We start from the raw sequence: 27,606 nt of genomic DNA on the forward strand, positions 1-27,606 counted from the left end.
GAGCGCATAAGTTTTTTGAGTGACTGGAAACAAAAGACACGATTTTCCTAAGTAGTCACTTGTGGATCAAAGTTGAAGATGTTTTTGAACCTAAGGAAGCTAAGCATGCGCAGATGGGATGGAAACTTCAGTCACTGGCATATCTGATGGAGGAACGGTGCGCCAGTGAGGCATGTGCCAGTCTCCGGTTCACCCGCCCAAACAGTACTTTTCCAGAACTTGACAGCCGCTGGCACAAAGCAGATGACGGGAGATGTTTTTCCCAGCTAGCAAGAATGTTTAAAATACCCTGGAACCCGGAATACTTCCTGCGATCATGTCATAATAGCAAAAAACAAGCCTTATCACATTTTGCAACGGGTTTCCTCAATTTATGAGAAACCTTCCAGATCGCATGGTATCATATTCTATGTGAATGTTTTCACAGTAGCTCGTTGAGTAGTTGTTTAAAGGGGTTATATGATGCTTTTTTAAAGATCGTTATTTTGTGTGTTATTTTAATGTTCAAAAAACACATTATTTTTCAAATACTGTACATTATTGTAGTTCCTCTATGCCTAGACTCTCTCAAACGTGTCGTTTTCTACAAAGCCCCTCCTTCCAACAAGCGCAGTCTGCTCTGATTGGCCGACTGGCACAGTGCATTGTGATTGGCCGAACACCACAAGCACGCGTCGGAAATGTAACGCCCCTTATTATAATCGCGAGGTTCAGCTTTCAAAGTAAATATAAAGACAGTTATTATTGTCCTTAGTTTTACCATCAGTTCAAGCCTGAGAGGGTAAGAGAGTCACGTGACAGACACAGTGATGATGCTCACATGTGTTTGCAGTACACAAGACAGCTGACTCCACTGTGATGTGACCCTGTCTCTCTCTCTCTCTCTCACACACACACACACAATGCGTTACTCTACACTGCGCATAACTCTGCATTTGAACAGTCAACAGCAAATACTTAAACTAATAACAAAACATACTTACAGTCACTGATTCAGAAGTGCCAGATTGTCATAGCAGAGTCGGAATTCACCCTTTTTTATTTTTTAGAAATAGCCTTTCTTCACAGCCAGCCTTGTTCTCTCCTAGGTTCACAACACAGTCGTCCATAAAATGCGTTGCACAAATTCAACCATTTGGGTTGTGCTGTTCTGTTGTAAATAATCTTAACCTATGATTCCTAATTGCATCTACTTTCGGAAGGCCAAATAAAGTGCTTTTGCATAGAAACACACAGCCTGACATGGCTGCATCAACACTACTGCGGTTACTAAATCCACGCCTTCTTTCCTCGCGTGCACATTTGGGCGGCGTGTTTGAATGAGGCATTTTAGCCCGGTCTGTATCAGCTTTCTCTTTTAGATAGAATAAATCCTTTTATGAGAGACTTTGAGCTTTGTAAATCTGCAGATCTTATACATGCACAAACCGCTACATAATCACACTAAAGAAAAGGAAAACAAGAAATCGCATCATATGACCCCTTTAAATTGGAGGCTGACCAAAGCGGTAATTATGTTTAATGATTATGATCATTTAAACCGAATTGCCCATTCTGTGCCAGTTCTCAGACAAGTAAGTGGTTTGCCAAATCGTGTTGATGCCACTATGACATTTTCCATGATCAACCTGCTCATGAACTCCTCACTGGGTACCATCAACTACAAATTTGCCAGGTCTGGAGATTATTTCTCTAAGGAAACATACTGCAGCAGCACAAATAAAGCATATACACCACTGTCTACAACCATCTTCTACTATAATTATGAGTCAGAGCATTTCCTTTGAAAGGACTGGGGCTTGTCTGCATGTAATGGAATGCATTCGGCAATCTGAAGTCTCCAAGTATGGAAGAAGACAGTTCAAAGCAAGGTCTTCTGGGAGATTTGAAGCCCTTGCCAGTAAGTGCTCTGGATTTATAACTGTTGAGATCTTCTTCATGCCAGCGAGAGAGGAGTGGCAGATGGCTAACTTAAGCCCGTCTCGCTCTACACTTGACCATTCATCTCCCAATGACCCTATTTTTGGTTCACTTTATTAAATTAGACGAAAAGGGCTGAAATGAAACTGCAGTCAGCCATATTAGATGCCCACTTGATGAAGTGAAACGTTTAATGAGTCTGCACTGAAAATACCTTAAAGGAATAGTTCACCATAACATCAAAATTCGGTTGTAATTTACTCACCTTCACGTTGTTTAATTGTGGAGCACATTAGAAGATATTGTGAGAAATGTTTTTGCCCATACAATGAAAGTAAATGGGGTCCAAAACACCACTGACTTCCATTATATGTACAAAAAACACTGAGATATTTTTGTTTGTGTTCTACAGTGCAAAAAAAAAAAAAAGAGGAGTGAGTAAGTGATGACATTTTCATTTTGGGGTGAAATATGCCTTTAAATTCAAAGTCAACAGCATGCACAAACCGTTCTACTGTTATGAATCTGTTAAGCATTCAATGAATTCATTATTTATCCCAGACAGTGCAGGCGTTTTGTACATAAAGCACACACAGAAGGAATGCATTCCTATCAAAGCCTGGAGAGAAACCGGACACACTGTTTATTCATGGAAAAAAATCTCAACATTCACAGACTGAACTTTAACGTATGCAATCTATTAATCTACAATACGGTAAAATATTAGCAATATTATTAAACATAAAAAAAATACTATAATAGTAAAACATAAACAGTACAATAATATATTACAAAATTTTGGTAGAAAAAATGTATGGAATATTTAAAGCTGCAGTCCGTAACTTTTTTTGTGTTCAAAATGTACAAAATTTATATAATAAGTGAGTACACCCCAAATCCATTTTCCAAACCGTGTTTTTGGCTTGTCCTGAATCACTACGGTACACCTATAATAAGTGTTTATATTCTGACTATTTAGACTGGTTCGGGTAGGTACCGCTGCGAGTAGCCCAGTACCTGCGTGATTTGTCAAAGACATAAACAGAGAGAAGTAGCTCTGGCTACAATGTTCTTCCACAACACTGACGCAGTTCATATAGCGCCAAAAGTTACGGACTGCAGCTTTAAGGCATTTGCTAGCCAGTGCCATTTATTAACATAATAATACAAAAATAATTCTAAAAATACAAACAAAAAAAAGTTTTGTGCAATGTTATGTATTTATCCAAGAAAACACCACTGCAAGCAATCTTATAAAAATTATAATCATAATCTTCAATGACTCAGCATTTAACAGTCGGCACATCTGAGGAAATAACTAGGAAATTATTCAATAATCTAAAAACACAACAGAGCTTTTTATAACATGTTACACAGGCCTTAGAAATTCATGTGAATATGTATGCGTCTGATGTCCCACGCATCCATATGCAGATTACATGCATGCTGACTGAAAACAGATGAATGTCTCAAACCAAAAACACCTGCACACTCATCTCCATTAGGAATTTACACGGCTTAAATATCGCCACTACAATAACCACATCTAGGTCTTTGGGGCAATGATGTCCACTTGGGTGCTGATCTGTAATTTCAGAGCATCTAAAAAAAGTAAGTGAATGACAGGATCTAAAATAAAACCAGCAAAGAGTATCAGCGTACTCACTTGGCAGTGTAGTATTATGCTTATCACAGTACCATATATGCATGAAATTGTTAATAAACCAGTAGACTATTTTGAAGTGTGCTAGCCAGTAGGTACTGGACCAGAGTTAGAAGACCAGTTTTACTCACCCTCAGACCTTTCCAGATGTAGATGAGTTTGTTTCTTAATTGGAACGGATATTGTGATGTTTTTATCAGCTGTTTGGACTCTCATTCTGACGGCACCCATTCACTGCAGAGGATCCATTGGTGAGCAAGTGATGTAACGCTACATTAATTCAAATCTGTTCCCATGAAAAAACAAACTCATCTACATTTTGGATGGCCTGAGGGTGGTAAATTGACAGCAATTCATTATTGGGTAAACTGTTCCTTTAAGTGCATGGATGAAGTGACAGTGTGATGATCCTGCACCTAATTTGAGTCAATGTGAACCTCTAACTGCAGCTGCATCCACAACTCAATTCCTTAACGCGGGTCACGAGCCTTCATCACATGCATTCCAAAGAAACTGCACCCAAGGAGATCTGAGCTGTCTTCATTTGGTTAAACTAACAGGGAGGGAACATATTCTTTATAGAAAAGTGTTCTTCCTACTGCCATTTAATAGCCTAACATTAATTAAATGTTTACATGAAAGGTGTTTTAAAAGTTGCCAATATGCAGCTTCGTGGACAACAGCCAAAATGTTGATTTATATTCTGAGGTGTCATTATAGGAAGTTTTTATTTTTGTTATTAATTTCAACAGTACTGACGGTTTTGTACTGTATACTGACACCTATTGGCTTGGATGTAAAAAGTTTGTGTAACACTCTGGCTGAAAGTGCTATATAAAGTTAAGAAATATATATTTTTGTTACTACAATGATTAGTAACTTCTTCAATTGCATGGCACAGTGTGTGATCTTAACATGCCAGCTGCCATGATGATACGACCAGCTCCATGTAGAATAAAACTGCATTTTTTTTTTGATTTCTTCAATAGGAGACTTATGTAACTGGAGTCTTTATCTCATGTGAGAGTAGTACATGTTTTCAGTCATTTTACATAGAAGTCATTTTTATGTCTTCATGCATACACATTTTTATGTAGCAAAAAATAACAAAGTGAACCAGAATGCAGAATGTCAGTGTAATGGAGATAATAATATGAGAAAGCAGTAGGGAATAAAAATGTCTGATAAACATAGCCAGTTGCTCTTAATGTAAGACTAAAAGTGCGTTGTAACATTTTATATGCACATATACACTGTGCAAGCATGTGATGCGCAAAAATCGTTCTACGCCGCGTAAACATGCATTTAAGTAATATTCTTTACGTCTACGAGAAGATAAATAACAATAACTTGTGTTCAGAATAACAGACCGCAGTCTGTCAAAGTGGATATAACACACCTGATCAATAATACATTATAATGCATGCATGGTCTTTAGAAAATAGAGTGGCATGCCCCGAATAAACAACGCGCACAGTTTCGCGCTCAGGATTTTGACATCTTCATTATCATAAAACAGACTAAATAAGACACAATAATAAAATAAAATAAAAAACGTACCCAAAAGCGCTGCTAGTGCGAAATGAACGATCCCAGAAAGCATCCTCCCGGTTCGCTGTCAGAGCCTGGATACGAGGCTCCTTTCCTTGGAAGCGCAGACGCTCAACTGACCAGCAGCCTGACTCTCTGGAGGCAAACAGTCGATTCAGTTACTCTCAGAGTTTGCTAAGGGAATTTCATCCGCAAAGTCAATGTCCCAGTGCAAGTCTACAGATCTCACACCTTTTGCCTGAGCTACAACTTGACTGACTTTACAAAGCGTATTTGAAAGCATGAGGAGTGACAGTGAGGGAGGGTTTAGCTGGGCATTTGAGGGAGGACTCACTCATTCACATTCAAGTAGCTGTACTAGCAGAGTTTTAGGCAGCATTAGTAACATTATATACAGTATGTACACATTTACAAACATGTACACAAATAATTAAAATATTACTGATGATCAGAGGCACGTGCCCCCTCAGATTTATGAGACAAGTGGATTTTGAATGCAGCTTATACAAAAGATAGCCAATTAATATTTTCTATATTTAATACAATCACACCGGCGTGATTAGATCGTCCAGTGCTTCATATCATCAGCTGCTAAATACACATCTGCGTTCGCTGGCGCTGAGCCAGAGACAGACACGCTTTTACAGCACTGCGCATTATAACCAATCACACACGATTCTGTTGAGCTATGAATCTAATGACCAATCAGAGGCGTTCAGATGAGTCATCGCTAAAATGCCGGTGTTTTCTTCACTGGCTCACTGACTGAATACCTCTTTCCGGCGAATTATCTAATCAGAGACAACAAAGTGCAAATGTGTGTACGAATATGTAAGTAAGATATTCATTTCATAGTGTAAACAGCTTGCTTCAGTGATTTGAATGGGTGTTGCTTGAACTCTAGACTGTCAGTAAAATGTTCTTTGATTATGTACATGTTCTTTGCTCTCTTTCTGTACAATGAAAGTGTTATGATTAGTAGCCTAACTTACTATGTTTTTATTCACATTAACTTTCAATGTTAAATTCACATTAAATATAAAGTCAGTCGTATTAAAATATGTTATGGCATGACACCCATATTTAATAGATTACATTATTAAGTTACTTTGCCCATCGCCCACTAGATCAACTAATAAAGGTGAGAATCAAGATATTTCATGATATAGGCGCCTAGTTAATGCGTTTGGGAAAGTTTTGAATAAAAGGAAAAAAATAAATAAAACATAAGTGCTGTTTTGGCTGCTGTGTGTCACATGATTATTAACTGGTCTAATGTGGTCATTAGCTCATCTAAACTGGTCATTAACTGGTCTAAATTAGTCATTAGTTGGTCTAAGCTGGTCATTAAGCTGGTCTAAACTGCTCACTAACTGGTTTAACCTAGGTAGGTCTAAACAAGTCTGTAGCCAGTCTAAATTAGTCATTAGCTATCTCAGATGGCCATTTGCTGGTCCAATCTGATCATTAATTGGTCCAACCTGGTAATTAGCTGGTCTAAGGTGGTCACTAGCTGGTCTAAACTAGCCTAACCTGGTAATTAGCTGGCCTAAACTAGCCTAACCTGGTAATTAGCTGGTCTAAACTAGTCATTAACTGGTTTAAACTAGTCGTTAGTTGGTCTAAGATGGTCATTAGCTGGTCTAAACTAATTAACTGGTTCAAGATAGTCATTAGCTGGTTCAGGCTGGTCTAAGGTGGTCATTAGACAGTCTAAACTTATTATTATCTGGTCCAAGATGGTCATCAGTTGGTCTGGTCTTGTAATTAGCTCGTCCGGCCTACTTAAAAAAAAAATTTAAGGTAAGTGGTTGCAAACAATTTATTTTAGCTACATTTAATTTTAAAAAATATGTTGAAAGTTAAAAGTCAACTAACTTTGTTTATTTAAATGTAGCTAAAATAAATTGATTGCAACCACTTACCTTAAAAAAATTGAGTAAATTCAATGAATCATTTTTTTCAGTGCTGGTCATTAGCTCTGGTGTTGTTGTGTCTATTTAACTTAAAGTTCCTTTTTCTCAGAATAATTTTTTTAGTCACTTCCATTTTCATAAATGCTGTTTTACATTGCTAATGCCAACAGTGCTAGATACCAAACACAAATCTGAAATCTCTCTAGTCATCAGTTATTCTGACAATAATGTGGCTATAAATCTGTTTCGTATGCACTACCTGCTCTTCATCAAAGACTAAAGCATCACCGAGGGGGTTCTGGAGAATTCTTCCTGCAATAATGACATTTACAGATGGCAAGCAGTCACATAAAAAAATGAAAAGTCCTAAGTGTCAGTGAGCAAGAGGCCATCGAGTGTATAGTTCCCTTGAGTCCTGTGTATTTCTGAAAAAGAAACAGAAAAGAAAAAACAATCAAAAATGTAATCTCAAGAATCTCTAGAGAAACAGACAGTTTACATTATTCCAGCTTCCTCTGTTCTCTAGGTACTCCCAGAATCATGTTTCAGGAAAACACTGATTAGTGTTTTTAGTCTGTGTCTTTCTTTAATCAATTTCCTCCACCACACCCGTCTGCAGGCCTGCCTTTGAACGAGCAGACACAGCCTGTTACAGAAGAGACTTTACACATCCGACGCATGTAAGGCGTACCCCACCAACAGCTTATAGGTATGGATATCCCAAACAAATCCCCCTGACTGAAGGAAATGAGGCGGGTTTGACAACAGGTCAGATTATAACCAAACAATGTTTTTGCTTTATTGGGGCATTTTAAATCATAACATAATGATTTTTAAAGAAAATAAATTCAATTACTAATTTACTAAATTAATCATTCATATACAGTATGTATCTTTTGTTAATATACATATTTTTGTTCAGATTGAGTCATTATATCTATTATAATTAATTAATTAATTCAAAACAGACCATGACTTAAATATACCTGTTCTACAGTATAACAGTAGATATAAACAGTTATATCATGAAAAGCATCATTAAAAGCCTTCTTAAAATTCTTGACAAAATGGCCCAAAAATAAATTAATAATAATATCAATAATAACGTATTCATTTAACAATATTGACCAATAATAATATTTATTATTCTTATTCTTATGCCATATTGCTGTTCTTATGCTCATGTGAAAAGAAAACCATTAAACAGAAAAAAAGGAGATTTTTCTAGAAAAAAGGAGAAAAAGGAATTTTTTTTAAGGTTAGGTAAGGTTTTTAAATCATCAAATGGTCTAACCCCTCAAAATGTCATAATATTCATGATTAACAAATCCCGAAAAATTACCTAAATAAATAAAATAGCACGTATATATATATTTCAGGAAATGATTTTACTCTAACTTGATGGTTGAACATAAACTATATACTTTTTCATTATTTTTCCTTTTCATCATCATGGACATATTTATGTGTCATTTAATCACGTAACAATATAAAACATAACAATTTTGGATGCATTATTGACAAAGATGTTCTTTGCAACAACATGCTGGAATTAATTTCCTTCTTCACACACACACACACACAAACTTTCAGAATTTCTTCTGTGGCTGGTCTGTTTATTTTGGACACAGCATGATCTTGATTAGTTACCCTGTTACCAAAGGAAAGCTTTTAAGATGTCATTTGCTTTTCAGCAGACAGCCATACATGAGCCATTATTTCAGAAGATGCCTGACAGATTGGTTTAAAATAATAAATTTGCCTTAATGTGGAGGAAAAGATGTTTGATGGAGCACAAGGAGTCCTCTTATACAACAACATAATCTGATTTCTCGTGTCCAGGACAGTCTGTTCTTCAAGCCATGTTCTGTTCTTCTCCATTTTCTAGATTCTTTTCTGGATAAATAGTTATAATTTCAGAATGCAGAACTCAAAACTAACCCATTGCTGATCACTCATAACTAGGGGTGTGACAGTACATGTATTCGTACCGAAAATTTTGAGTAGGAGTCTTTCGGTTCCGTACACATGTGTAGCCTACCGAACAAATCGTTCAATTTTTTTCAGGAAATTCAGACAATAAATGCCGCTATTATTGGCGCTCTTTGATGTGGCGTGACATATCGCAGTATACTAATGCCTAAGTTCTAACGGCAGCGCGGAGCGTGAGTGAGCACGATCACCTCCTCTTTATTACTAGTGTTAACACGAAATAAACATGAATGAACATCTCACCGCTCACGTAATCGCCCAATTAGTGTTTCAAGTTATAGTTTAGAGCAGAAGACGAGGTAGATTTTTATCCCTAAGAAAAATGTCATTTTAATTGAATTAATTTATAAAAGAGCAATTTGTTCAGTAAACCATTATTCAATAAAAAAAAGCAATATAAGTTTAGTTTTTTTCCTCCTGCTGTATCGAAACCATACGTACCGTGACGTCAAAAGCGAGGTACGTATCGAATATGTATTTACCTACTCATAACCCAACATATTTATAGGATTAGTTCACTCCAGAATAAAAATTTCCTGATAATTTACTCACCCCCGTGTCATCCAAGATGTTCATGTCTTTCTTTCTTCAGTCGAAAAGAAATGAAGGTTTTAGAGGAAAGCATTCCAGGATTTTTCTCCATATAGTGGACTTTCAACAGGGATCAATGTGTGGAAGGTCCAAATTGCAGTTTCAGTGCAGCTTCAGAGGGCTCTACATGATACCAGCCGAGGAATAAGGGTCTTATCTAGTGAAACTTACTGTCATTTTGGCCACCACTGAATATGGAGAAAAGTCCTGGAATGTTTTCCTCAAATCCTTAATTTCTTTTCAACTGAAGACAGAACGACACAAACATCTTGGATTTGAATCTTGAAAACCTCCTGCCCATTTGGATCACTATGATTGTGTGAGAATTAGAGCTGAGTGTCTTTGTGGTTTACCCTGTCCACACCCACTCACTTATTAGGCAACATCAGCAACACTTTAGAAATGTTGCATTCTCACTCCCACATAACTCATTTTGGTAAAGAGTATAATGAATACTTAAACACAATCAGATGTGCCATCAGAACTAAGTGGCGGCTTTTTGACAGTTAATTAGGAAATCACTGAATTATCAAGCTCTTGTTGTGTGACAAAGGACCTTGGAATGATTCTGAAAAAAATGAGGAAATTTGCTGGACACATGGATACGGGCCATTAATGAAGATTCAAAGCGCCCTTCACCCCAGTTTCACGCCTGTTTGTGTTTGTGCAACTGTGTTGGCTTGGCATGGGTCTGTGTAAACTTTCTTAGTGGAATTCTGCGTATGCCAATGTTTTTTTGTTTTTTTTTCCTTCCTCCCCCGTCACACAGTTGTTTGCAACTTGTGACCACAAATCCTGCAGACTCCAGCATTTAGAGTTATTGGAACATTGCAGGTTCATTACGAAGTCACTAAACTAAAGAAGCAACATAAACTGACCAATTGATTAATGTGCAGTTGTACAGTACAGTAGCCTAGTTAGTTCATGCTTATACCCATAGCAGATCACATGAGCACATTGATGGATATGGCTGACTCTCATGAAAACTTGAAGCATATCCAGATCATTTAGTGCCCCCTACTTTTTAATGTACTACTACTACTACTACTACTACTGCTAATAATAATAATACCCCCCACCCGGCCAAATTATTATGAATTTACTCATTCTTATTATATTATCCTTATTCTAAGGAACAACAATTAAATTAAATTGTAATTTTAATTTATTATTTAATTTTTTAATTATGAAATTTATGTAGTGCCTTTAATTTATGATTTAAAATAAAAAGTAATGCATATTTATTGTAATACAGATATTTCTAAGAGAATCTAATGAGAAAAAAAAAAAAAAAAAAAAACTGTCAGAATGTATTAATATGTAAAATTATGTCACAACAAACAAATGAATAAATAATGTTTAATATGAATTTATTATTAATATTTAATAATAATAATAATAAAATGATTAAATAATCAATTTAATCTTCAAATTATTATTAGTTATTAATTATTAATATTATGAATATGAATATTATAATTAATATTATACAATTATTAATATTAATTTATTCTTATTACATGCTCCATATACTAAGGCTTAAATTAAATTACATTAAATTAAATTAATTATTTTTATTAATTAATTTAATTCAATTTTGTTGTAGTGCCTTTAATTCATAATTTACATTATGATTTGTGATTGAAATGATGAATTATGATTTAATATTTACTTTAATATTATTGATCTATTTATTTATTATTTGTCATCTGGACATGTTAGTTTGAGACGAGCCAATACAAACAAATGACAGCTTTAATGCATTTGATTCTGCCCTTTAATCTATATGGTCATGTTCACTGATTGGCAGACACAGGATAGCCCTTTTCTGATCTGCTTGTTTGACAGCTCTCAGCAGGTGCCCAAGCAATCAACACCAATCGAAAGAGTTCAGAGTTCACAAAGAGACCCTCAGTGATCATGTTTAGGAGTGTGAGAGTCCATATGTCTGGTATGATTTCGAAAAGAGGACTGTGATAATGTAACAAGAGCCGAAGAGAAACCAGCTACCTTCTCCACCAGGACGCTTGAGTTCAAATGTTAAACGTCTAGCCATTAGAGAGAAAGAACGAGTGATATGGTGATATTCTCATTGAGATTCGCCCTCTTTGCTGTAATCTAATGCCCACTTTGGTCTCCATCCAGAACCGTAGCGTCTTTGTGGAGGGTCTATCATGCGTGAACCCACTGCATCTGATCAAGGCGCTGCACTGCGATAAAAATTCGTCACAGCGGGACGTCTCATGCTCTTTTTGACAAGCATTCGGCATGTTGTTACATCACATCTGGGAGACCATGTGGCCTCACTTACTCACTTGACAGGACCTATCACTGGCTCGGGTTAGAGCCAGACCACCAGGCAATGACTTCTGCTCTCTCTCGTGACCTTGCTTGCACATCACCTGGTCTAGATTAATGGTAAACAGGCCTGTGTGAGCTGGTCCCCACTGGTGTTTTCTCAAAGCAAGTCTTGAGCAGAGGGGGTCCTATTGTTATTTGCTTCCTGCACGTCTTCTGTGGCGGGAAGAGGAAAGGGAGGTTTTGGCAGCCACTTGCAGGCTCAAAGAACATATCAATGGATATAATCTGGGTGTGTTTCATCAGCACATTGAAATTTCGGCAGAAAGCTGTTATGTGCCATTTCATTGCTACAGGAAATGCATCGGCTATACTGTTACTCAACACATACAATATTAGGGTCAGTGACAAGACATCTTTCTTTTCTGATAATTTATTCAAAAAATGCTTTAAAATGTAATTTGCAAATACAATGACTTGAACATGTTTTTCATTTCTAAAATTAATTTTGATATGCAATCAGAAATGTAAGGGTGATGCACCAGCTAAAAAGGAACGGTCTTATTACTTTGGCTAATGTTCTGCCAAGGTTCCCTCACAGATCTAAAGAAACATTCTTCCAGTAATGTTAGTAGAACATTTGTTCAAAGTTCTCAAAATGTTAGCACAAAAATGTTATTTATACATCATTCGTGGAATGGTTTATTTCTGAAACATTTTAGTTGGACATTCATCTAACGTTTTTGTTTTTTTTAAATGTTCCATGTTTCAAAATATCTAGAACATTCCAAAGTAACATTCTCGTGTTCCCTTAACGTTTGTATAAATTTTTAAAAGATTGAATTTTTTGAACATTCAGAGAACATTCACTTAATGAAATGTTAGCAAAATGTTCTTGGAACATTTTTTTGTTAGGTGGGGAGTTAATAATGTTCTCAAAAATTGTGTGTAGCACAATAATGTGATGTTATTGCCATTTTTATCAAGGTTGATAAGGACCATTTTCTTTTCAAACTTATCACACAGTGCTCGGCAGTTCCGTCAACTATCCCTAGTGTCTTTTACGCTTGCCTCGTGCCTTCAGGCAGTCTTATTATCGAGTCCAGACACATGAGTTTGAACGAGAATGCACACATTGGCTGTAATGCATAGATGGACATTGCGTAAAAATATGGACAGTGCCAAAACAATGTGCCTACTTATACTACAGGTATCGTTATTTTACGTGGGGCATCGATACATCTTATTCTTACACATTTGATCGATGGATCGTTACACCCCTACTAAAAACCTGTCACTCATGAATCATCACGTCTGTCTACTGATCCCTAGTGCAGCAGGCGAAGCCAACTTCAGCACCGGTCGACTCCGCAGTGTGCATGTATGTTTATTAACATCATGATGACTGATTGGATGCAATACATGTACTTGGATTTTTTTGTTAACCAATTGGCCTATACAGTTTAGATGTTTTAACCTGCCAAACTGACCCCAAACCAGCCCAAATTTTGTCCACTCACCCAAACTTTTACCTGCACAATCAAATTCAAGATTGGGTAACCACTAGTTGTAGTTTTATGTAACAGCAGCGACAGAGTCTCCGTGCACATGACCAAAAGAGCAGCTCTTACTGGTTGGTCAGTTTTCTTCGCAGTGTGATGGAAAGGGGATTAGATCACCTGTTCATGTGTGAATGTTAGTCTGAACAGACACATTAACAGCCATTAAAATGTTTATTGTTAAATCTTGAGCCAACTGCAAGTATGCACTGCATTTTCAGAACAGGCATAAACGTCTTCTACACATGGTTTTCTCTGAGCAACATTTAGAAAAGAATCTTGATGAGCAAGTTAAAATCAAGCTGTGTCTGCAGTCACACCCTATACATTATGCATTATTTGACGAGACTTTTATACTGGTGTCCAAAACCATAGTGGACATTATTGAGTGCGCTCATTCAATCCCACAATACAACAACCGATGTACACTCAACAGCTAGCTGCTAGAGAATAACAATGCACTGGGAGAGTTGTGGCTAATGAATTCCAGGGTTGCCAGATCTGCGTTACAAAACCAGCCCACTTGGCAACTAGCTCGATCACAGCAAAAACATGGCCAAAACTAGCCCAATGGCATTCCAGGGGAAATGGTTATCAAAACTGCGTCGAAATCACTCCACATTCATGTTCATGGAGGTCAAAAACTTCTTCCAGGGAGTTCCACCTTGGTCAAAATCAAGTCTCGGTGGGACAGGTGTTTCACTTTAACCCGCTGACTACAAAAAAAAAAAAACGCAGCAGCAGTTTAAAAGGAGTCCAATTCCACGGGAAACCCGCAGACTTGGCAATACTGATGAATTCCCTTATCTTGAAGATTGTGTCCACAGTAATTCCCACACACTTAGAAAATAAGCTCTGTGGCCAACAAAAGTTTATGATTCTTCCACGTTGTATTCATCATGATAACTCTTCAGCTGTTCACTGTGAAGCTTGAATCCTAAATACAATCGCTAGAAGTGAAAAACTAAATGTATGCTATACAGTAAATGAACACCATCATTAAGCTTTCGCCAACTCTTTCAGTCTCTGTTTAAATAAACTTTCTCTGAAAGTTTGAGTTAGGATAGTTTGCAAGAGAGTGATTATAAGCACAATGAGGCTGTGAAAGCGACTAGTGTGTAGATGAGATTTTCTGCTCTTTCTGACGACGTTTATTGAATCCGACAGCCTCTATAGTCCCATTTATCCACTTGTTAGCAACCTTTTTCAAGACAAGTAACATATTTCACCAGTGCTGATCTCTCTTCACTGGCTCCCAGTTAAATATCGTATCAATTTTAAAACATTGCTGTTTGTATACAAAGGTTTGCATGGACTGGCTCCGTCATATATCTCCGATCTCCTGTTTTGCTGTAGTGCTTCCAGGGAACTTCGATCAACCAGTAGTCTTCAGTTGACTGTTCCAAGGACACGCCTGAAATTGAAAGGTGACCGTGCCTTTTCAGTGGCTGCCCCACAGCTTTGGAACAATTTACCATTTTATATAAAATCTGCCCCAACATACGCTGATTTTAAGTCTCTTCTTAAAACATACTTATTTACTGTTGCATATGGTCTCAAGTAAGCTCAGTGGTGTAACTGTAGTGTATTATCTGTTGCTGTGTTTTGTTTACTCTTGTATTTTGGTATATGTTTTAATTTTGTACAGCACTTTGGCCAACAGCTGTTGTTTTTAAATGTGCTTTATAAATAAATATGACTGACTGACTGACAAGTAAAAGCTAAAAACCACAAGTGGGTGTCAAATGTACAAAATGAATGTTTCACTGATGATAACTACTTTTGTGTTATTTATTATGACACTGACTGCAGAGGTCAAAATGTGTGAGGTTGCGAGTTTTAAACTGCAAATATATTACTCACTGTTTGATTCTCTTTCCTCACAGACAATGACTACTGACTCAAACTCTTCAGATTGCATCTGTGTTATGGCTGTTCTATCAAGCCTTGATGATTGTTCTCGCATGTTTTCAAAAGGCAACAGGACAGAGCTTCCTCTAAGTGTCCCGTCTTGAACAGATGACATCTGCAATGCTTTCGGAAAAAAACTGCACGCCTGTGTCGCTTGGGCTCATTTTACACATATAATGAGCTTCTGAGAGCACATGGCATTTTAACCTTGGTTTTGTTTATGAACGATAAGGAATGTGTCCTTGGCATTCTATAATAAGGTGATAATTAACACTGTTCATTTACAGTTTTACTTTTTTTCCACTGAATGTTTTAGCATGTTGGTTGCACCACATGATTTTGATTTTGGCAAAAAAAAAATTAATCAAGTTAAATTAATACTGGAGAAGAACATTCAACACCCTTCACCCTTTAAAAAAAATGTTTTGCTTATTACGGTTGAATTGGATTTTTGAAGGTCAGTAGCAAAGACATTGGTTAATAAAATGGGATTAAATACATAAAGGATATTTGTGTTACTTAACATTTAATTATTGTAGATTTACATCATATTCTGATTTAGCACTTCTCTGTTTTTATTATTTTTGAGGAATACTGAATCTGTTTTTCTGCACTCCCACATGGCGACAGGAGAGCTGTCAGTCAATAAATATATAGGAAAACAAAGTAAGCCTACTTATTTAAAAAAGTAACTCGATATTTTCTTTTTAATTAAAAAGTAATGCCTTACTTTTCTAGTTACTTGAAAAAGTAATCTGATTACGTATAACTCGCGTTACCCCAAAACTGTATTAGCTGGGGAAGAGGTAAGCCTATTTATGTCACTGTAAGATGGACTTGCATTCTTAATGTAGGTTATTTTTGTTAGTTTATATTATGTTCGGACCATGATATGGTCCATTACTAAACATGTTATGCCTAGGGTCTTTGTACTGACGGTATTGTCTTTCAGTGTCTTCATACATCTTTAAATGAGATTACATGGAGTTCACTTGATGTACTAGCGCAAGGAAAAAGCTTTTTAAAGAGCTGCCCATCGTCTGCATTTGCTGTCCCCTCCACTCATAAATAATCCACAATAGTTTCTGCTTCGTGGAGCGAAGTAACATATGCCATTAGAGGCCTTTGCATGCTTACACAAGCTCCTGAGGTGTCTGAGGCGTGTGTTTGGGGGAAGAGTATCTCTCAGCGTGCGGCTGTTGTCTTAAAGAGGGGCACTGGCTGCAGGATCACACGGGGGGCGTATAACTAACGAATGGGCCAGGAAATGGCTCCAGTATGAGCTGGAGTGAGTGGTGGTCTTCACGGCCGACCTCTCTGGAGTGATTTAGCGTGCCTGTCAGCGCAGCTCATGCTGCATCATGAGTCGACTGCACGGAAATGCAGAGAAAGCGAATGTTTATTTCTCTTTTTAAGGCCTGTTAATTGCATTTTCTAACTTCCGTTATTGAAACTTTCCGTGTTGTCTTTGATGTGAACAGCAGGGGCTAGAAACTAAGTAAAGAACACCGTAAACTTTTCATTGAGAGTTATTACAGTAATTATCATCGATTTACTTGACTGGCTTGCGTTTCACATTTTCACATAGGCTCATTATCAGTTATGATAGACTCATTACTGTGTAAATGAGCACAATGATGTTTTAGATGAGCCGATCATGTTCTAGTAAACAACATGAGTGTGTCTTCAGCTGCTGGCGCCTTTGAGCTTGTGTTGTGGACGTTTAGAAATTGCTAATCTTTTTACACTCTTAAACTTAACCTGTCCAACAGTGTACATATAGGCTATGCATCACAGAGGAATTCTGTCATTTTCTTCTCCCTGATATTAAATTATGTATTTTCAGTTAAAAAAAATAAATAAATTCAGCAGCACAACTGTACGTAATGCAGCAGGCCATAATTTTTTAATGCAGAGAAAATGATTCCAAAACTCAAGGCAGTGTTATTTTAGTATTGTTTATATACTATTGTAGTATTTAAAAATATTTTGAATTGGATTTTTAGAAAATATTTTCAGTTTTCAATGGAAAAAAGTTTAAAACTTATTTTATTTAAGTTTTATTTATTTTTGTTATTTACATATATTTTTTTTAAATATTTCAATTTAGCATTTCTCATTTTTGTTACATTTTAAGTTTTTCGTGTAATATTGAAATTGTATTATATTTCAGCTTTATTTAAATTAACAAAAATAATTTTTAATTGTTTTCATTTTAGCTAACAATAACAACACTTTTCATTTCTATAAATATTCACATAACAAATATTGAAATTATTTATATTTATTTCACATTGGTTATATACAAACAATTTTATACATTTGTTTTTATATTTTATATATTTATCATTCATATGTATATATATATATATATATATATATATATATATATATATATATATATATATATATATATATTTCATATAAAACAAACAATAAATTATAAAAATATGGATTAAAAGCATTTGAAAATTAGGACTAAATTTCACAAAAACGAAATAAAATGAAGACATATTAAAAACATTTCCAAGACAGTTTTAATGTGACTGATATTGGTTTTAATAGACTTGAGCTGTCGGTGTTAGTTAGTGTAGGAGAACATTGTCATCTTCAGAGAACTAAATCAGATATTCCGTCCTCTTGGATAACACACAAATATGTTACCAAAATGGTCAGGGAGGCAAGGCATTTGGATGTGACTGTTTATTCAAGACCATGTTTACACAAGACATATTTCAATACCTTTTGGGGATAGTTCCTCATGGGGATGTGGAGATGCAACCTCAGGATCATCCAACCCTCCCCTCTGCTCTCCTTTCCTCTCTGTTTCTGTCTGTTTTACACACAGATCAGATTAGACTGTAAAACCCCTCATCAGGACAGAATCCTGCTGTCCCATTACTGCAGAGCATGCTAAACAAAACGGCCCAGAAAGGCCTGTCCTTCCTCTGAACAGTCAGTAATCATCATAACTATTATCATCAGTAATGAGTGCAGCTGGATGTCTGAGGTCTGGAAGTGAATAGTTTAATAGTATAAATATCTGTAGTTCTCACAGACTGCTGCAGCTCTCAGTTACACTGTCAGCCACAAGGGGCAAAGGCCGAGCTTTCTGCCCACTGTGGGAACACATGTGTGAGATGTGCATTGCTACTCCTTCTTCTTCCTGCCTCTCTTTTTCTTCAAACCTGAAACCGGTCTGATTCTGCTGGTCTTAGCTGGTTTAAGTTGGTTGCGCTGGTCTCCCGGTCTACTCAAGCTGGATTTTAGCTGGTGGCTCTGTACATAAAGCAGCAGGCATATTTCAACTGAAAGCATAGCAAGTCCAGCTATATCAGGAGACCAACTGTTCACCTTAGGCTAAGTTTTTATTTGATTTGATTTTAAAAAAATGTATTTAAAATTCAATTCAATTAAAATAAAAATTTAATTAAAGTTTTGTTTTATTTTATTTTCTACAGCTCAGCCGTACATAATGAAACAACTTTATTTTATTTTATTGTATTTTATTTTATTTTACTCTATACACAGGTGTGTTCCAGCTGTAAAATAGCAAGTGTTTAGTCTGCCATCTAGTGGCCTCCGGTGTTTTCACACAGAAGGCCGTTGCGTGTGTGCCTCAGTTCCTGCAGATCCAGCCACAAGCCAAACATCTTAAACTAATATTAACAGTGTGCATTTGTATTTGCTTTGTCTATTTTACAACATATGTCAGAAGTGTACAGGCTGGGCTGTGCTGTGCTGGCCCTCATGTTCTTTCTGGGGTCTCAGTCCTACTCAACATCGAAGTCATAGGAGCATGTTTAAAAATGGAAGGGAAATTGTCATTTTTGAAATGACTATTAGTTTGGTACTGCAATATTTACAATCTATTTTATGTCATTGTAGTCTGACACAATGACACTGGGGAATTCTTCAAAATATCTTCTCTTTATAATCTTTTATGATTCACAGAAGAAAGTAAGTCATTTGGAACACCATGAGTGTGCATGAATTATGACTGGTCACTTTCAGTCAAAATGAGTAGATAATTACGTTAGAGGTCTCACATTTCTCTGTAACTTGACATGACAAAATACATCAGGGCAAAGATGAAAGCTTTGAGAGCAAAAAAACTGATTAGATCCATTAATTCATCTCTTTCTGTGAGGATGAATTGGCCTGTTGAAGTGCAGCAGCTCTTTCATTATTTGATCTATAGAGCGCAAAGGTGTTTGTATGGTCTTGAGAGCCCAGAGCAACAGTATAAAGCACACAAGATCTTTTCAATTCAACAACATTGAGTCTAACAGTCGAGAAATGGGTGGAATTAGAGAATTCACTCAACTGATTATACTACCCATGTATCATATACAAAACACATTGTATTTGTTTGCCAACAGTGGAAGCAAACTAGATCTAAAGTAAAAAAATGTAAAAAAAAATCCAAAAGAGAAATCACTTGCCTCAAAGAAAGAAATGCATTTGTCTGATCTCTAATTAAATTTCTATGTAATCATTTTGACGATGGGGAATGCATATTAATGTACTTGCTTCATGATTCTCAGCATCTGTAATTGAAGAGTGATGTTAATATCGGCCCATGTTTAAATTGCTTTTCATGCAATATTCATCTCACAACACTTTTTTCTTTCAAAGGTAAAAAAGTATTAATAGTAATGAATGACTGCTCAAATGTGCCTTTAAAACATCTTATTTTTAAAAGAAACATAACTGGGGTTTTTCATAATAAACTATAAAGACAACACAGTCAAGTCCAAACAAAACACCAAACACAAAACACTAAACACCACAAAGCAAAACGTCAAAAACAACAAATCAACAAACTACGACTGTCAGTCGATTAAAATGTTTAATCTAATTAATTACATGATGTGTCAATTAATTAATCGAATTATTTGCAAATTACATTTGGCTGTGAAAATACCCCCAAAAGATTGTGTAAAGCTATTTTTGTGTTAAATGAGAAAGTATTAATTAAATATAAAAAATTTTAGCTTTAGAAAGAAATATTTTACTATGAACTATCCCTTTGAAAAAAAAAATAATTTAAATGAAATAATACTCTAAATAAGAAACTAAAACTGCCAGCTGAGTCATTCATTCGTTTGATTTGTTTAAAGGCTGATTCATTCAGTAATTCAGTAAATGGCTCTCTCTATTAATGGGCTACTGAATTATTGATTCACTCGATTCGTTTAAAACGCGGATTCATTCAGAAAACACTGCTGTGTTGCTCGGAGACGCACAACTATTCTGCTGTGGTGTTATAGGTAATATTTTTGTTGGCAAAACTGAGCAAAAACAGACAAAATTGTTTTTACAATATAACACAATATTAACTTCTTTACTGAACTGTTGTTTAAATTACATTTGCACTCATTATATTCGGGACCAGCAGCACTCGTGTGATATTGCTTGTCATATACGATATAAATACGAGACAAAAACTCATACAGGAGCATTTTTGCCCCGATATCTTGAATTTTAGGGCATAACTGCATTTATGGAGTTGTTGCCCTGCATCATATTTGTCAACAGTCAACTGTATGAAATGTAAGATGATGTAGGCTACAGGTCTGGGGGTGGGGCCAGTACGTTAACTGCATTAAAATATTTTAATCGCATTATTTTTCATAACTAATTTATTAAGTTAAGGCGTTAAACTGACAGCCCTACAACAAACAAAACAAAACATCAAACACAAAACAACACAACAAAACACCAAACAAAACAACACTTCAATCACAACACAAAACAACAACACAACAATATAACCACAAAACAAACCATCAAACACAACAAAACACAAAACAACAAAACAAAATACTGTATCAAACACAAAAAAAATACAACAAAGCACAAAACACAACAAAATGTAATTCTTAAAATTATTTAAAAATCATAAAAGAACAGATAAATAGTAAAATAAAAATGGTTGATCAATGTTTCTGTCTAGTGTTTCATGCAACCACTTAAATGTACTTTCCTTGTTGCGGCACATTCACAAAATTAGCATTTTAATAAAACCTTCTCAAAGACATGGATAATTACGGTTGAGGCTTGATATTTCTCACTCTGTTTTGTAACATGACAATAAATAGGTAGGGGCAAAGATGAAAGCTCTGAGAGCAAAAAGCAGAGATTTGATCCATTAATTCATCTCTTTCTGTGAGGATGAATTGGCCCGTTGAAGTGCAGCACCTCTTTCATTATTTGATCTGGAGCACAAAAGGTTGAGAGCCCAGACCAATGCTATAAAGCACCATCTCCAAACAAGATCTTTTCAGTTCACTCACATGCTTAACAGCAGAGAAATGGGGGAAATAGTAGATGCAGTGATTTGATTATGCGGCACATGATTCAGTTCAAAACATGGGTCCTGCATAAGAGAGGTCCTTCACAGTGCAATATGAGCTTCAGAACAACACAACTGCTTCTCTTTTCCTTCAAAGAACAGTATTAAAAATGGAAACACTCCTTGCTTAAAGACAAAACATCTGTAGGGCATACAGATAACAGCCAGTTTCTTATTGTTTCTGCAGAACATTTCACAAATTTCACAAATAATATAATGGCAATCAATTCCACGTTAAGTAGAAAAACTGAAATAGTATTTTTTGTAAATTGTACTGCAGTCATCTTTGTTTCATTTGAAATACCTTTTTACAGTGTGTCCTCAATTTTAATGCCTGACTGGTGAACATTTTTTAATAAATATGTTTTTTTTCAACATTCATTGGACTGATCAATGGATTAAATTTTGGTCAGAGAAACCAAAAAGTACAAAAACTGCTTGATAATCACCAAAATAATATTTGTAATGTATTTATTAGACTACAATGGCACCTGAACAACACAGCACCAAAGTTTATTTACAAAATATTTCAATAAATAAATACAATAATTTAACAATTAAACTTTCTACAAAAACTATACATTATACAATACATGAATGTAGACAATTCACAGATTAATTTTTAATTTAGAAACTGAACAAATTAAGAAAATGAAGCACACAGGTTCATAAAACCATTTATAATTATATATGCTGAGGAATAAAATACAATAACAATTCATTCTAACTGAAAAATACATGGTAAAATAATAGTAGTCAGAGCACTAATACTTTGTCAAATTCTATCCCAGCAGGAACATCCTGAGATTATGAAATTTAAACACAGTAATTGACTATTATTCTAATAATATATATACTACCATTCAAAGGTTTTGAATTAGTAATAGGTTTTTTGATATAAATTGGACACAGTAATTGATCATCAAATACATTTATAATGTTATAAATACAACAAATCAGCATATTAGAATAATTTCATGTGACCGGATCATGTGACACTGAAGACTGGAGTAATGATGCTAAAAATTCAGCTTTGATCACAGGAATAAATTACATTTTAAAATAGATTCAAATAGAAAACAGTTATTTTAAACTATAATCATATTCACAATATTACTGTTTTTACTGTACTAATGCAGCCTTTGTGATCCTAAGAGACTTTTTTCAAAAACCCAAAAATATCTTACAGACCCCAAACTTTTAAAAGGTAGTCTATATAAAGGAGACCTTCATCATTGTCAAGCACTGGCTGTTTCAGTGGTGGGAGATGGCTCTGTTTACTCACTGATGTCTGCAGGACTTGCTGTCAGGCTGCTGGGTGGGTCTGCTAGCTGAGCTGATATTGACACAACTTCACTTCCAGCGGAACATGGACCTTCCTTTGATAAAGAAAGCTGAAAGCCAAACCAATCAAGTGAACAACAGTACAAAATTATGATAGTAAGCCATCTTTTGTCTATCTTGATATTTACCAGTTGCTGGCATGATCTGTGTTCAGCATCCTTCTGCAGAATGAAGTCGGTCAGTAGTTTCCATTGTGGGTTTATCAGCAAGTCACTGTCTAGCTCCTCTGGACTGGCCAGCAGTAGCGGCTCCTCTGAAAGCTTCTGAGAATGAAACAACAAAACCCACTTGAGTTCTCCACTGCAATCTAACCAAGCCATATACGCTGCTAGAGTGTCGAGGAGCTCTCTGTTCCAGGATCTCTTTTTGCTTTTGTTTCCGGTACAATAAGAAATAAAATGCATCCATGCACTGTAAAAAATGACCGTGATTTTAACGGTAAAAAAACTGTGAAAAAGCTACGGTAAAAACCTGTTAAATGGTTAACGGTAAGTTCCCCTAATATATACGGTGAAAAACTGTAATAGGCATTTCAGACAATTTTACGGTGAAATACCGCTTTTGGAAGTGAAAAAGAATGTAAAATTTACAGAGAAAACCCGTAAACTGACGTTCCCAGAATTCCCTGCGTTGCATTTCAAATTCTGTTTGAATTTGATGTTTTTTCTTTGAAATAACTAGGTTTCTTCTTAGTTTTTTCTTATCAGTTATGTTTATTAGGGTTGTATGTTACATCTAATGTTGTTAAATTAATGTTTATTGCATATTTCAGTTTAATGAGTCTCACCATGATGGTGTTTAGTGTTTGTGTGAATGACACTGTGCACCTTCTATATATGTCATTATTTAAAAGCTGCTTGTGATGGGCTTTGGTTCATCATGTAACTCTCATCACCACCTGCATTTGGTGGTTATCAGTATTTCAAAGGTACAAAACAGATTTCAGTACTTCAATAGGTTGGTATATTAACATTATATCAGTTAATTGAAATTACGGTATTTAACTGTAAATTTAAGTTAAAACCATAAAACCTAAAACGTTGCTACCGTATATTTTACGGTATAATTCTGGCAACCACAGCTGCCGGTTTTTTACCGTAAATTTTACGGCATTTTTTTTTACAGTGTGCAATGGATTTTTTTATTTTTTTAAAACAAGTCTCTTATTCTCGTTTATGCTTTGATCAAAAATACACTATAAACAGTAAAGCTGACTTTTCAGTATCATTACTCCAGTCTTCAGAGTCACATGATCCTTCAGAAATCATTCTAATATTCTGATTTGATGCTTAAGAAACATTTCTTATAATTATCAGTGTTGAAAACAGTTGTGATGCTTCCTATTTTTGTGGAAACCGTGATACATTTAATTCTTCAGGATTCTTTGATGAATAGAAAGTTCAAAAGAACAAGATTTTTTTTAAACAAAAATGTGTTGTAACACTATAAATGTATTTACAAATTGACTAATGATTAGTTTTGTTCATCACAGTTCAAATAAATAAAAGGTTCTTTTAAATTGTAACAATATTTCACAATATTGCTATTTTTACTGTATTTTAGATAAAATAAATTCAGCCTTGGTGAGCATAAGAGACTTCTTTCAAAATCATCAAAAATACTTTTTTTGCACTTTGGACAAAAAAGTATTTTAATGAGCCACACCAGCTCATGCACCACTAAGAAAACTTGGTTGCCATGGACAGTGGTTAATATTAGGAAATGCATGGTGATGAAAATAAATAAAAGTTAAGTGTTAAAGTTAAAGTTACAGGGAAGTAAATGTTACCAGACATCCGTCAAGCTGCTTCTGTGTGTTTCTCATCATCAGACCTCTTTTCTTATCTTTGCATCGCTTGTTCTGGAACCAGACGCGGATGACCCGAGGACTGAGGCCCGTCATTTCCACCAGCTGCTCCTTCATGAGGGCGTCCGGTCTGGGATTGGCGCTGTAACAGGTCTGCAGCATGTGGAGCTGGGACTCGCTGAGCACCGTCCTCACACGCGTGGATCTCTCTGACCTCCTCTCCATCGACGACCAGGACGGTGTGGATTTGATGCCCTCTGATACATAAAGGTTTTACCTTAAAACTTTCCGCTCATTTACACACAGCAAAAATGTGGTTGAAATTATATCAGTTGTTCTTTCAACATTGAAAAAAACATCAAATAACATTAATGCTAAATGGTTATAAAAGGTTGATAGATTTGTGAAATTTTAATTCACAAATGCTAAAAAGTAAGACATCGCCATCAATACGCAAAATCAACAGTGATTCGATATTGTTCATAAGTGTTATAGCTTGTTCATAAACTTCACTTACCGGATGGATCAACAGTCTCTTTATGTTGTTTATCTGAAGTACCGATGAATTTGTTGAAAAGCTCATGGTGGTCTGTACAGAGCAGATGACCTTCCTGCAGAACATACTCATCTCCAGGGAGTAACGGACGATTGCAGCCCTCGCATCGAAAACACTGGACGTGATAAATATTCACTCGTGTTCGCATGACATACTCTTTGCTGATAAAGGCTTTGTGGCATTTTGCACATTTACTGGTGCATAATCTGACAGAAAATATAAAGGAGAAAAGAGTCAAGACAGTTGTTACAGAATGCTATACATTACAAACATTACTTTTTTTAATGGAAGAGAATTGCACTTAGGAATACAGTGTCTATTTAAAAAAAATACATGGAAATATAATTAATTATAATAATCATAATTATTGGGTAAATTAATACTTTATAATCTAAATCTAATGGGAAAGATAGACAGTAAAATACTGTTAAATGGGAGTGAAGAACACATTATCTTAAATTTACATTCTCAGAAAGCTCATATTGGTTTGGTTTTTCACTGAAATGTTTCTTCATATGCACATTAGGGTTTTATGTTACATCTTATGTTGTTAAATTAATGTTTATTGCCTTATTTTAGTGTCATGTGTGTTATACACTCTTAAAAATAAAGGTTCTTTACTGGCATCAATGATTCCACAAAGAACCTTCACCATCCATGGAACCTTTTCATTCCACAAAAGGTTCTTTAGATTATTAAAATAAATAAAAAAATTTAAAAAAACTGTTCGCTGAAAGGTTCTTTTTAGGAACCAAAACTGGTTCTTCTATGGCATCGCTGTGAAAACCCCCTTTTGGAATCTTTATTTTTAAGAGTGTACTGATAAAGTTTTAACATTAGAAAAGCTTTGATTCATCAAGTGCTTTCTCTTTACCACCTGTGGTTTTTGGTGGGTGTCAGAGTATTATAAAGGTAAAAAAATAAACTTTTTAGATTTTCAGTAGCCTAAGTTAGTATCATTATATCAGTTAATGAAATATGTTTTTTACATTTAAGTTTAATTGTGATGAAATGAAATTAGAAGTTGCTGTTGAATGAAATATGTGACCCTGGACCACAAAACCAGTCTTAAGTCGCTGGGGTATATTTGTTGCAATAGCCAAAAATACATTGTGTGGGTCAAAATTATCGATTTCTCTTTTATGCCAAAAATCATTAGGATATTAAGTAAAGATCATGTTCCATGAAGGTATTTTGTAAATTTCTTACCGTAAATATATCAAAACTTCATTTTTGATTAGTAATATGCATTGCTAAGAACTTCATTTGGACAACTTTAAAGGCGATTTTCTCAATATTTTGATTTTTTTGCACCCTCAGATTCCAGATTTTCAAATAGTTGTATCTCAGCCAAATATTGTCTGATCCTAACAAACCATACATCAATGGAAAGCTTATTTATTCATCTTTCAGATGATGTATAAATCTCAATTTCTAAAAATTGACACTTAAGACTAGTTTTGTGGTCCAGGGCCACATATTTACATATTTTAGAATGTTTGGCCCAACACTTCAGCCTACAATTTAAAAAAAGTTTTCTTTTTGTTATTATCCCTTTCGATTTATTGTAACTTACTTCCGATAAGTAAAGCGGCACTCCTTTGAAAACGGCACGCACCTGCTGTAGTGGTCTTTGCAGAAGGTTTTGCCGTCTCTGATGAAGCAGGTGCAGGACTCGTCCAGAGACTGCTGGCACTCCGCGCACTTCAGACACTGCGCGTGCCACTCCAGATCAGGGAAAACCCGCAGGATGAAGCGGTCCCGGATCTGATGCCCACAGCCCACACAGTAGGAAACCAGCTTACTTCCTTTGAGAACACACATTACATTATTCATATCATTTCATTCTAGTGACATTTAACGAGGATAAAACATGTCACCTACAGTTACTCAAGCATCTCATCTCATGCTATAACTAAGTTAGCTAAACTTTTGATCAATGATAACTTACTTTTCTGGAGATCTCCCATCTCAGAATGATATTAAACACTAAAGATAAAGAAAGACACTATCGATCTACACATTTACAGGGCCACTAATCTAAGTCTGTCTCACTCACTCACTCCTCTTCGTTTATTTGATGTGACGCATAGCGCAGCGCCAATCAGCTGCTCAGTGTTGAACTTGAGTACTGCGAATA

The 27,606-nt window shown here is 35.6% G+C and overlaps 2 protein-coding genes and 1 long non-coding RNA gene across 4 annotated transcripts in view; 1 reads left to right on the forward strand and 2 right to left on the reverse strand.

The window, feature by feature from the left end:
• itga1 (integrin, alpha 1) overlaps positions 1–5,400 on the reverse strand; it is a 48,471-nt gene extending 43,071 nt beyond the window's left edge. The window contains exon 1 of the mRNA XM_058789703.1: positions 5,144–5,400. Coding sequence (XP_058645686.1) covers positions 5,144–5,186 — 43 coding nt within the window. The 5' untranslated portion in view covers positions 5,187–5,400. The remainder of the gene's footprint in view (positions 1–5,143) is intronic.
• Positions 5,401–5,874: 474 nt separating this feature from the next.
• On the forward strand, positions 5,875–25,033 carry LOC131548354 (uncharacterized). Its single transcript, XR_009273126.1, has 3 exons — positions 5,875–5,965; positions 7,670–7,759; positions 24,975–25,033. It is a non-coding gene; the product is annotated as an uncharacterized LOC131548354 (long non-coding RNA).
• Positions 22,397–27,540, reverse strand: isl1b (ISL LIM homeobox 1b). Of its 2 annotated transcripts, none has more exons than XM_058789595.1 (6): positions 27,418–27,540; positions 27,043–27,274; positions 25,428–25,672; positions 24,893–25,167; positions 23,232–23,366; positions 22,397–23,153 (listed from the first exon to the last, which is right to left on the reverse strand). In XM_058789595.1, exons 1-6 carry the CDS (start codon positions 27,434–27,436, stop codon positions 23,037–23,039), a joined length of 1,023 nt encoding a protein of 340 aa, XP_058645578.1. In that variant the 5' UTR covers positions 27,437–27,540; the 3' UTR covers positions 22,397–23,036. The 2 variants fall into 2 exon arrangements, with proteins under 2 accessions (XP_058645578.1, XP_058645579.1); XM_058789596.1 differs by having other exon boundaries at positions 22,398–23,153; positions 27,085–27,274.
• Between the last annotated feature and the right edge of the window lie 66 nt (positions 27,541–27,606).

This window comes from Onychostoma macrolepis, chromosome 10 (genome assembly GCF_012432095.1).
Source record: "Onychostoma macrolepis isolate SWU-2019 chromosome 10, ASM1243209v1, whole genome shotgun sequence".
NCBI classification, from domain to species: Eukaryota; Metazoa; Chordata; class Actinopteri; order Cypriniformes; family Cyprinidae; genus Onychostoma; species Onychostoma macrolepis.